Here is a 12428-nt window from a genome sequence, read left to right on the forward strand (position 1 = left end):
CCATATTTATATTTAGGGAATTAATCTCCCTGTCCCTGTCCCTCCCTCCCTCCCTGCCCCCTCTCTTATGCTGATATGCCCCTTACCTGTGCTTCAATTGTCTTTTAAACCAGTTTGTCCTCACCTTTCCCATTCCATTTTTGTTGCCTTATTTCAGAGGTGGAATTCAGCATGTTCTGACCAGTTCCGGAGAACCAGTAGTGGAAATTTTGAGTAGTTCGGAGAACCAGCAAATACCACCTCTGACTGGAGATTTTACAGTATCCTTTCCCTGTGAAGCCCACCAAGCCACGCCCACAGAACTGGTAGTAAAAAAAATTGAATCCCACCACTGCCTTGTTTCATATATTCTGTTTCTGGTTGCATGCAGATATGTGGTTATATATGTTGAATGGATGATAGTGATTAAATAAATAGATGTAGAGAAAAAGAAGATTGCCATAAGAGCAGATGTTTAATCCTTAGGATACCCTTTAAAAAAAAACCCTATCATTTAGTATTATTTCCATTTCAAAGTATACGCTTTTCTCCCCAATTTCAGTGAGAAGCTGAGTTTCTGTCAAGCATGTTTAGAACGCATCTGTCTGCAAGGGAATAATTTCTTGCCTCGAGCAGGAACAGCTCTTGCCAAATTCTCAGAAAAAGCTTTCTTTGAAAACAGTTGAAACTGTCCCTAGAGTTCAAGATCTCTTTTATTGTGCTACTGCCTGACCTCCTGGGACCTTCTTAGGTTCAGCTTAACCACAACTGTTCCAAAAGAATTGTATGGCAATCAATGTAAGATAAAATAGAGGACAATTGGTAAGCATTTTTTTTTCAAAAACATTCATGGTTATTACTCTGGAATTAAAAGTATCTACAGAATATAACTCAAGAAGTCCTGTTGGTATTCTCTAAATGTGGGCAAAATTAATATATACCAGCCCTAGCTTTCTTAGGATTTTTTTTTTCCCAGCGAGGTAAGTGGATGATGTTATATCGCCACCTCTTGGCAATTCTTCAGTACTGTTTTCTGGGAAGCTGTATTACATGTTGTAAATTTTAAAGGATAATAAATACATTGCGATATTGAATTATTTGCAGGATATTTTTGTTGCAGCATTTTAAAATGGTTTTAAATGCAGTGAAGACAGCTTTAAAAGAAAACTAACTACACACTGTTACCACTATATAGAGAAAAATAATGTTTTATGGTTAAAAACTACAGAAATTGATTCTCAAATCCTCAAGCTATGGTTATATTAGGACCTCATGGTTGTATGCAATACAATTATAGTCATAATCTACAGGTAGTCCTCGACTTACAACAGTATGCTTAGTGACCATCTGAAATTACAATGCACTGAAAAAAGTGACTTATGACCATTTTTTACATTTCTGACTAGTGCAGCATCCCCATGGCCCTGTGCTTTACATTAAGATGCTTGACAACTGGTTCATATTTATGACAGTTGCACTGTCTCAGGGTCATGTTGCAACCTTCTGATCCTCAAAGTAAATGAGGAAGCCACATCTACTTACAACCATTTAACAACTGCAGTGATTCACTTAATGAATGTGGCAAGAAAAGTCATAAAGTGGGTAAAAACTCAATTAGCAACATAAATTTTGCCCTCAGTTGTGATCGTAAGTCGAGGACTACCTGTATAGCTTAGTAAGATTTTTAAACAAAAGGAAAGAAAGTATTTGTTTGTTTATTGTCTCTTCTGATACCTATACAGCAGGTATTATGAAATGTTGTAATAAAAACATCTAGAGTTGGATGTTAGTAATAAACTCTGTTTACCAAAACACCTAAATGCTGGATTGATGGTTGGATAGAAGCAGGGATGGGATACCTGCCCAGTTTTACAGAGCCAGTATCTCTGAAGAGCAGCAAACACAGAACCGGTTCTGTGTTCGTTGTTGTTTGTTCGACCCGCCCGTCCGCCCACCCAGGCTCTTACCTGTCCTTTATTTCCTGCTTTTTCACCCTCAGCTGCTTTGCACTGCACAGCTGAGGTTGAAAAAGCAGGGAAAAAGAGGCTTTTTGAACACTGTGCATCTGCGCACAGCACTTTTAAGCTGTCTGGGAGGCAAAGCCTAAGGTTATTTTACATGCGCACACAGCGTAATCACCAGTAGTTACACCGGTTGAATCCCACCCCTGGATAGAAGTCACTGTAGGAGCCTGTCTAGATACTTTATTGTTAGTGGGGATAATCTCTAAATATAAACTGAATAATTACTGTATCCTTCTTTCACAGAGCACTTCGATATCAATTCCATTTTCACTTCCTAAATTTGCCGAAGTAACGTAGAAGTGAACTCTGATTGTGAAGTCTTTCTAATTAGACAGATTAGGAAAGCTAATCAATGCCAGAAAATGTTAACATTGTTAAAGTTAGTTGCAGAATGCAGGAAATAAGAGATAGCTTGTCTTTGCTTATAGCCATCCTTAAATCTAAAGTACATGCATAAAATGTCAGGTCGTGGACGAGGGATAAAAAAGAGGGAAATGAAAACAAAACTATTTTGGGGAAGAGACATAAACTAACCAAAACCACAAAAATCTCCATTTTGACATGGCAAAAAGAGAGAGAGAGGGAGGGAGGGAGGGAGGGAGGGGAGAGAGAGAGAGAGAGAGGGTAGGGTATTTTGGGAACTAGTACTATTCCTTATTACATCCTTTATTCCAGTGGCCCCCAACCTTTTGGGCACCAGGGACTGGTTCTGTGGAGAGAGGTTTTTTCCGTGGACCAGAGGGGGTGTGGTTTCATGAGCTGCCTGCATCCTGCAGATGGGGTTTCCCTTTTTTTGTATGGACTAGTTTCTGGCATGCCACGAACCAATGCCAGTCCATGGACCAGGGGTTGGAGACCCCTACTTTATTCCATTACATGGAAACACATAAACAAACTCTTGTTTCACTGATAATTAATTCAGCATTTATAAGAAAGTGAAAAAGATCTTTTGGAACTTTAGATTTGCATAGATTTTCGCAAGATTATAAAGAAATGCAATGCCAAGAAGGAGAGGGAATATGCACAAAATCTGCATTCTCTCTTACATGACAGATACCACTACACTTTCATGATTGTTGCAAAGAAGTGTCAGACAAAAAGATAATCACTAGCCCTGTGGTTCTTACTAGTTTGAATAATGCGACGTTCGCAAAACAAAAAACAAAAAAAACCCTGCAACTAAGCTCAAGAGCCACTCAAAAAGATAATACTGGCAATCCAAAATGTATTTTGAAAAATTCCCTTTTGCTGATTTATTTTATCTCACATCTAAGTAATTACTTATCCTGTGCGTCCTAGCTTAAGCAAGATAAATTATTCTTCTCTTATCTTCACTGACTTGTAAATTCCCAGTGGTATGACAAGTGTCAGCATGTATGGTCCACTCAAAGCCAATGCAGAAGAATAATGGTTTTCAGCATGCCTCTCTGAGGATAGGAACTTATGACCTCCGAATTACTGAGACTGATAGATCAAACCTCTTGTGTTCATGGCAAATATCATGTTGTGTGTGGCTGTCATGTCCAATTGTGATGAATAGTTATAGGATCAATATAACTGTGATGAAGCTATTTTTCTAGAGAGTCATTTAGATAGGGTATATGTTGACTTCTTGCTCTCCTCCAGATAAGAGAGAAGGAGTAAGGGAAGGAGATCTGAAGAAAGCAATACAGAAAACAGACGCTGGTGTCATGAATTTAATACCCTATAATATAAGAACTAATGGTTTAAAAAAGGCCAGCAAGTTAGAGGTTCCCTATTCTTTAGTCATTCTAAGTTTTTTCATATAAGGCTTTAGATTGTTTAAAGCACTTCACACATGCTATGTCAACTTTCTTTCAACAACTCATAAAAACAGAAGAGTTCTTCCAGATTTGGCCCCAACCTATGCAATCCAGGTTCACCAATGACCTTTGTTGGGTTTGTTTTTGTTCAGATATTATATTACCTAGGCTCCACAAATGTAGATCAGTGTAAAGAATAAAGAGTAAAAAGAATCCCTAATAATCATGTTTGTACACTATTAATAACACATCCTAAAACTTCTAATAAAGTAGACTTCATTATAGTTTCCATTATAGTTTTTCTTGATTTAAGTACTGCTATGAAAAGTCAAATTCATCTAGCCAAAGTTGTCTAGTCTAGAACTTGCTGTAGAGTCAGGTATCTAATGCTGAATTTCTAGCACAGAAATGAAGGGTGAGGGAAGGAGCACTAATGATGATCAAACACCCACTGTTATTATGCATATTATATCACTAATCAGTCTACATGTTTTTCAATAAGCTTTAAATTCTACTGTCAATAGTCACTGGTTGCTATGGAATATTTTACTGAGAACTGAATTCTTAAACTCTGCATGTCAATAATATTTGGGGAGTAGGACAAGTTAATATAGCATGTGATTTTATTTAATCTTTTTTAAAAGTCAAAATGCATTTACATTTTAAAAACACCCTCAGTGGGTGGTTTCATTTCCTGTACGTATGTTTCTTCTCAAATCTGCGAAAAAGAAAGTATAAAAAACATACTGTTGAAAGAATGAATCTATCCATTGTTGAATACTGAGACAGACTGTTATTAACAGTATTTATTTTTTTATACAATTGGAAGATGGGATTTCAGGTGTCTTACATACTGATCCTAGTATGTATCCTCTGTGGTAAGTTTTTTCCATAAAATGATGATATCTAGGTGTATAAATTTGTTTTCTCAGTTCCTTGTTAGACTGCAAGGTAGTGTACATGGTTATTGTTTTTGTTTAAACACAAAATTATATTTTCTAGCTCAAAGTGTTGGATCTTTGCTCTTATAAGGTGTTTAATCTACTAAGAACCAAATTAGTTTGGTTGCATTATGATTTTTCTAAAAAGTTAAGAATTAAAAGTTTGTTGGTATTATGGGATTAAACTATAAATGTTCTTAATTAAAGAATGAAATCATCTCATTAGTGGATAACCAAATAAGCTAACAAACTTAGAGTACCTTGAAGATACAATCAGGAAATCTAGTCTGTAGGCTTGATTGGGAAATCCAAAGGAGTTTGGGAGAAAAGAAAAAAAAAATATAAACCATCTCTCCCAGGAAAAAAAGGCAAAACTAAATCTGAAGTAAAAATAAGCTGCATGAAGAAGTTCAGGAAGTCATCAGGAATCAAGCTTGACCCTTGATTTACTTAATAATTCAGTAAATACTTGAATTATTTGTTATTTTTTGTGCCCCTATAAATATAGCTTTTGCCCTAAATGTTAGAAAAAATGTCTTTAAAATGAGGATATGAACTGTCCATCTGTGTTAACTGCATTGTTATAGTGAAGCTTACATGATGTCTCCTTCCCACAATGCAGTTTAATTGAGCATGAACAGCAGATCATTCTGGGATGTGACCTAAATCAATGCAAGAAAAAAATGTTTTTGATGCTAACAGTCTGATTTTATCCCCTGCTCATGCATGAGAAGACAAGCAGGTAGTGTAACCAGATGATTCTCTATATAGGATATTAGCCTGATACAAACCAGTTAGACGTCTGCCAGCCAGCCTTAACAACTTTGGCCTGATAATAGAACATTCCTAACTTGAAAGAGAAAGTACAAAGAGTGGCAACACATTTTAAAGTAAAAAAGCTATTAATAAAAGTTACCTATTAAAATATTTATTCTTAATGCCCTGAGTGTTGCACTTTGATCCTCCATATGAACCATAGATACTTACAAGGAAGAATTGCCTGTGCCAAGCATTGTCAAAAGTAGAGCAGCTTCCTGAAACTAAGATGCTGAACAAAATAACCATTCTTTGAATTTCCAGGCCTCTTTATATACTGCTCTTTTTGTATCTTTTTGTTTAGACATATACACCTGCTTGTTTAAATTTCCAGTCAATTTCAGTCCCACCATGTTAGAGCTCAGAAGAAAGCAGAATTTTATATTAAGAGTACAAAACCAGTTTGGTTTAATTAAAAGAGGCCAGACTTGAAGGCAGGAAGTTGTGAGATCTAGTGCTGATTTAGGCTGTAAGTAGGCTGGATGACTTTCAGCCACTGATTCTTTCTCAGTCTAACCCACCTCCCAGGATTGTTGTTGTGTGGAAAATAAGAGCAAGAAGGAGTACTAGGTAACTGTATCAACCTATTTATACAAACAGCAAAGGTGGCATTTAAAAAAAATCTAGCGGGCGGAAATTCCTATTAGGACTGCATGCAGTCTTTTTCAAAATCTTAGTTGTGACCAGGGATGGGATTCTACTGGTTTGGACTGGTTCTATAGAACTGGTTGTTATGATTCTGTGAGTTCAGAGAACTGGCAAATCGTGCCCTTGGCTGGCCCCGCCCCTCTCTGCCCACCCCACCCCTCCCACCCAGTCAGTCCTTATTGAGCATGCGCAACATCACATGCATACACGACATCACTGACTGCGTTCTTCCCTGCCCAGTTATTCCTTAAGGTATTTCTTTTTTCCCCCTTCTGATGATCAGCTGTTCTTAGAATCAGCTGTACCAGGATTCCCCTCGCTGTCTTACTGTTTCACCTAGGAGGCTTCCCTGAGGCCTAGAAGGCCCCAAAATGGAGCGTGGTGGGTGCTACACGCACCCCAGGCTCCATTTTTTTCCTTCCTGAGCCCTAGGGAAGCCTTCTGGGAGCAAAAACGCTCCCCCAGGAGGCTTTCCTGAGTCCCAGAAGGCCCCCAAAACAGGAGGGGCCTGCAAAAAAAGCAGGTCAGATGGCCATGCCCACATAGCCATGCTCACAGAACCAGTTGTTTAAAAATTTGAATCCCACTCCTGGTTGTGACTCCAGATGACCTGTACAGTTTGCCAAAAAAGTTAAAGTCTAATGTGATAGAATGGGGAGGAGCATTTTAATGAATTGCACTTAAATATTTAAATTTTTATCTAGTTTTTGTCAGGTTTCTACCCATTGTTAGCAGTGCAACCTTTGATAAGGCTCTGAATTAGTTATTCTTTTAGATGGTAACTGGGTGAGTTTGGGCCATTGTCATCTACAGTTATTTCCTCTGTACAGAGCCAAAATCTTTAATATACTTACTTATAAATAATATAAATATTATATGATATTTATTTATGACTGTTTTAAATTATAAATCATAAATATAAGGATATGGACCTTTTTTTCAATGAGAGCATCAAACAAGTGAAGGCTAAGTTAATGCAATGACTATTATACATGACTGCGATAATATGCACATTATATTGATTTGTAGGTTGTTCTGCGGTTATAATTACAAATGAAGAAACTGTCTATGCTTTGGCTGGTAGCAATGTGACTCTAAAATGCAGCATCTTGCAAGGAAAAGAAACCTATGTAACACAGATTCAGTGGTCTAAATATGCTGATCGTCAATCAAGAATAATAGCTGTATATAACCCTCTCTATGGTACAAAATATACTGAAGCAGCCTATAACAATACAGCAAGTTTTGAGAAAGGCTTCTGTGATTGTTCAACTGACTTCAGCAGGACTTTCAAAGAGGTTAATTCTGTAGCAAACAACCTAGAATGCAACCACTGGGTTCTACAACTGAAGAATGTCACACTTGAGCTCTCTGGCTCCTATGAATGTATCTTTACCACATATCCAACTGGAACAAGCAGTTCAAAAATACGTCTTTTTGTTAGGAAAAGAGGTAAGTACAGTAATAGATTTTTTTAAAAAAATGAAGAAAAAATATACAAAAAAGTAATGTAGCATAACTCTAAATTGAGGGAGTAAACCTGAATGTGGTCCTCAGAGTTGCCATTATACAAGTCAGATTATAAATTTATTATCAGCATTGTTATTTTTATATTGTCATTGCTACTGTTTTTCATTTTTCTTAAAAGTCACTTGACATCATGTGACTACTCTCAGTAAATGCAACACTTGGATACTAAAAAATTTCAAGCTTTACTCTTTTTATTTTTATGGTCCTACTGATTGTGTGTGAGTTTGTATTATAGCTGTTTTGTTGTAAATGATATAAGCTGATAACTACTGACAAGAATTGGACATGATTCTTATGTAGAAACTATAGAGAGACTGCTACAAGGAGACATTAAGCCAAAACTGGGGTCAGAGGTCTAGTATTAAATGGTGCAGTGGTTAGATTGCAGTACTGCAGGCTACTTCTGCTGATCGATGGCTGCCAGCAGTTTGGCAGTTCTATTCCCACTGGCTCAAGGTTGACTCAGCCTTCCATCCTTCTGAAATCAGTAAAATGAGGGCCCAGGTTGTTGGGGGAAATATGCTGACTCTCTAAATTGCTTAGAGAGAGCTGTAAAGCACTGTGGAGTGGTATGTAAGTCTAAGTGCTATTGCTATTAAGCAAGAGTTCCTACAGTGTGGCAATATCAGATGGTAGTGGGAATGTTATAAAACTGAAGATCAGAATTTATAGTCATTATAACCAGGCATCCAGTTAGATAACTGGGTAAAATGGCTAGTATGAATACCCCCAGAAACATCAACTCTATTACCCACCTGTTCTGTCTCACCTGTATCCAAAGGTGAGAATCCAAAGTTCCAAAGTTCAAATATTCAAGCAAACAAAACCAGACCCAAAAGAGTTAACTGCTTCTGTTTTCACAGTCCTTGGCAGTCTTCCTGGAATCTGTCTGGCAAGTCTGAACTGTCCATAAATCACGACGACGCAGCCAAAAGAGTTATACACAATTCTTTCACACCAAAATACACTTTGCTTCCAACAAGGATTACGAGATAGTACGCTTCCTTATATCCCCTGAGGGGGCGTGTCAGTCTCACTAATTAATCACTGGCTTGACGCTTCTTTTCAAATTGTGATTGACGTTTCAATCTTCTTCTAGCCCTAGCATCAAGCCAACATCCGTCAGTGTCGTCATCGCTCGAAACCTCTGGCACATTCTCCTGATTGTCTGTTAACAGCTGAGGTGTAATCAGGGAGGGAGATTCAGGGGAGGGAGAGGACTCCAAAACCTCCAGTAAAGCAGGCTCATCTCTCAGAGCCAACTCCTCCCACTCTTCCTGACTCCTCTCTAAGTCACTTAATAATGCAGGCTCGAATCTCAATGCCAGATCTTCTTCATCACTCGAGCCTACATCTGCTGACTGACCAGGTTCAAGTCTCGGAGTCACAACACCCACCTTTGTGCCATCAGCAAAAAGATGAACCTTATCTAACAATCCTTCTATCACTTATAAATACATGAATAGAATAGAATAGAATAGAATAGAATAGAATAGAATAGAATAGAATAGAATAGAATTCTTTATTGGCCAAGTGTGACTGGACACACAAGGAATTTGTCTTGATGCAAATGCTCTCAGTATACATAAAAGAAAAGATACACTCATCAAGAACCATAAGGTACAACACTTAATAACAGAATCTAGAACAGAACAGGATCTACGACTGAGTCTTGTGGTACACTACTTGTGGACGTTCTTTGTTCAGGTAGTGTCCCATTAACAATCACACAATAGGATTTACCCCTTAGCCAACTGCAAGTGCTTGTCCACTGGATCACCTAGTAGTTAAGCCCTAGCTTGTACAGCTGTTTTACGAACTCACTATGTGGAACTGAATCAAAAACTTTGCTAAAATCAAGACAGTTTAGCACCACCTTTGTCCAATACATTTGGGACATAGTTTTAAAAAGTCAATCAGATTAATTTGACAATTTTAATTGAGGGACTATATATCACAACCAAGACAGATCTACACATCAAATGGAAACAACACCAGTCTATCTCAGAGCTGAGGTTATTTTTTTTAATCCAAATATTAATAGAGATAAGGTAATCTGAATACTGTATCACATGTTTTTCCAGATGTTGGATGCTACAACAGAGAAGGCATGCTTCCTACTTAGTTGCTTATGAAATGAGACACAAATCTGCCAAGTTTATGTATTTAGGGTAGCCATAGATGAATGCATGGACTAGTCCACAGTTGCTTTTATACAACATTATTCTTTTGTGACATGTCCTTTATTTGATATTGTTGAGGGTTTTTTAGAATCGGTTGTTCGGTTTTTCCACTCAGTTTGTGAGATGGCATCTTTCTTTGCCATGTTTCTTTTGCTTTTTGGATGCACTATGATCTGCCAATGTTAATTGTGTGCATAATTTATTACAAGTATTGAGATAATTTGGTTAGTCTTTAATGTTTTTAGTATCTCTCTTTCTTCTTCTCTGATGGTTCTATGTCTATTTGACCAGGGGTATAATACATTTTATTGCTTCTTATTGATTGGTTCACTTGTTTTGACTGACACTGTAAATATTCAAAGAATTCCGGTGGTTGACATTCTTTTGTGTTACAATTTAGTGCTTAATTTAGTTTACTTTATTGTCATTGCACCTCGTACAATGAAATTGAATGTCATCTTCAGTGTACATTATAACTATAAAAATAAAACACAAACACACATCCTTCACATTCTATACAATTGAATTGAAAACCCGATATTGCATTAATATTGCAGTATACAGTAGAATTCAATATAGTTGTTGCCCTGGGATAGAAGCTGTTTTTCAGCCTATTTGTCCTTGTTTTTATTATCCTGTACCATCTGCCAGATGGTAATAGTTCAAAAAAAGGGTGCCCAGGATGAGTTGGATCTTTAAGAATATTTTTGGTGGGCGTGGCTTGGTGGTCATGTGACTGGATGTGAACCAGTGTGAACCAGTTAAATACTACCTCTGACGTGCATGGTTAAGTTAAAATACAGTAAGTTAGTAAGTTAAAATACTCTATGATGCAGCTATAGAAGGTCACCAGAAGTTTTTCATTCAGTTGTTTCCTAAGAAGTTTCAGGTAGTACAATCTCTGCTGGGCCCTTTTGATCTGTGCTACAGTGAATATTGCAGAAAATATTCTGGAGAATATTCTGTTCTGAATATTCTTTCTAGAGAATATTCTGTTCTGAAGTATTTAAGGGATGATTGGAGATATTTACCTCCCATTCTAGTTCAGTTTTACCTTTATTCAGGCTAGCTTCAACAATTTGGTTTACAGTTTTGTTTTTCTTCATTTCAATTTGTTTTTGTATACCAATTTTGATGGTAGTTGTTAAAGTCTTAATGAGTTCTATGGTTGCTCATTTTAATTTCTGCTTTAAGTTATTGATAGTGTGCTGTTATTTATGCAGTCTAAGATGACCATCTGCTCTCAACTGATGTTCCAGTATTTAGTCTGTTTATTCTATTTCCTTTCATGCTGCCTAGTTTATGAGAAGTCTGTTTCTTATGCTAGTAGGCAGGACTATGCTCTCATAGGCATTCATTTAGAAAAAAAAGATAAATGCAATTTTGTTTGTAATATGTATACTTTATGCTGTGATTGCCAGAAACAGCTTGATAGATTGATGTCTATGGAGATTTTCAGTCATCCAGGTCATGGTTGTCCCCAAGATGCTTTTTCAAGAGGCACTGGACTTTCAGTCAGAACTGAAGAAACTTCTTGGATGAGAAGCAAAACATCTTCAAAGAAAAACAGGAAGGTCCTCTAAAAAAGCACCTTTGGGACAAGATTGATAGATTATAAAAAATAACATCAAGCTGATGGCAACAACTGGGCAAAGGTTCTACTGGAATTGGTTAGTGGTCCAAATATATATCTTTCTGCTTCTTAGTTTAGTTTACTTTATTGTCATTGCATCAAACACCATCTTCAGTGAATATCATGACCATGAAAATAAACACGAACACACATCCTTCACCCTTCACACATTGAACAGGAAATTCCCGACACCACACCAACACTGAGCTATACAGCAGAATTCAAAAGAGCTACTGCCCTGGGATAGAAGCTGTTTTTCAGCCTATTTGTCCTTGTTTTTATTATTCTGTACCGTCTGCCAGATGATGGATCTTTGAGAATGTTTTGAACTTTCTTAAGGCAGCGGGAGCTATAAAGCTCTTCCAAAGAGGGGAGAGGGCAACCAATGATCTTCTGGGCAATGACATTAACCCTCTGGAGTGCTTTCCTATCTGCCACTATGCAACTGGCAAACCATACAGAGTATATTAAAATGCTCTCTATGGTGCAGAGGTAGAAGGTCACCAGCACTTACTCATTCAGTTGTTGTTTTATGAGAAGCCTCAGGTAGTATAATCTCTGCTGGGCCCTTTTGACCAGGGCTGCAATGCAGGCACCCCAGGTCAGGTCCTCTTTTAGGGTAACACCCAGAAATTTAAAACTGGCCACTTGCTCCACTCGGTCTCCTTTGATAAGCAAGGGCTGGATGTCTGATCTGTTCCTTCTATAATCCACTATAAACTCCTTGGTCTTATTGGTGTTGAGGACCAAGTTGTTGCCTCCATACCACGAAAGCAACTGGTCTACCTCATCTCAGTAGGCAGACTCATCCCCCCCAGAAATAAGTCCCACCACTGTTGTATCATCTGCAAATTTAGCAATAGTATTACTAACGTGAGTGGGAATGCAGT

The 12428-nt window shown here is 37.6% G+C and overlaps 1 protein-coding gene across 1 annotated transcript in view; it reads left to right on the plus strand.

The window, feature by feature from the left end:
• The first annotated feature begins 4538 nt into the window (after positions 1–4538).
• The window catches only part of CD96 (CD96 molecule), a 42232-nt gene continuing 34342 nt past the window's right edge, over positions 4539–12428 (plus strand). Inside the window, exons 1-2 of the mRNA XM_087937412.1 lie at positions 4539–4665; positions 7222–7644. Of these exons, the coding sequence (XP_087793538.1) occupies positions 4617–4665; positions 7222–7644 (472 nt within the window). The 5' untranslated portion in view covers positions 4539–4616. The remainder of the gene's footprint in view (positions 4666–7221; positions 7645–12428) is intronic.

The sequence above is a fragment of the Pseudonaja textilis genome, chromosome 7 (genome assembly GCF_049901715.1).
Source record: "Pseudonaja textilis isolate UNSWEBS1 chromosome 7, rPseTex1.2, whole genome shotgun sequence".
Classification (NCBI taxonomy): domain Eukaryota; kingdom Metazoa; phylum Chordata; class Lepidosauria; order Squamata; family Elapidae; genus Pseudonaja; species Pseudonaja textilis.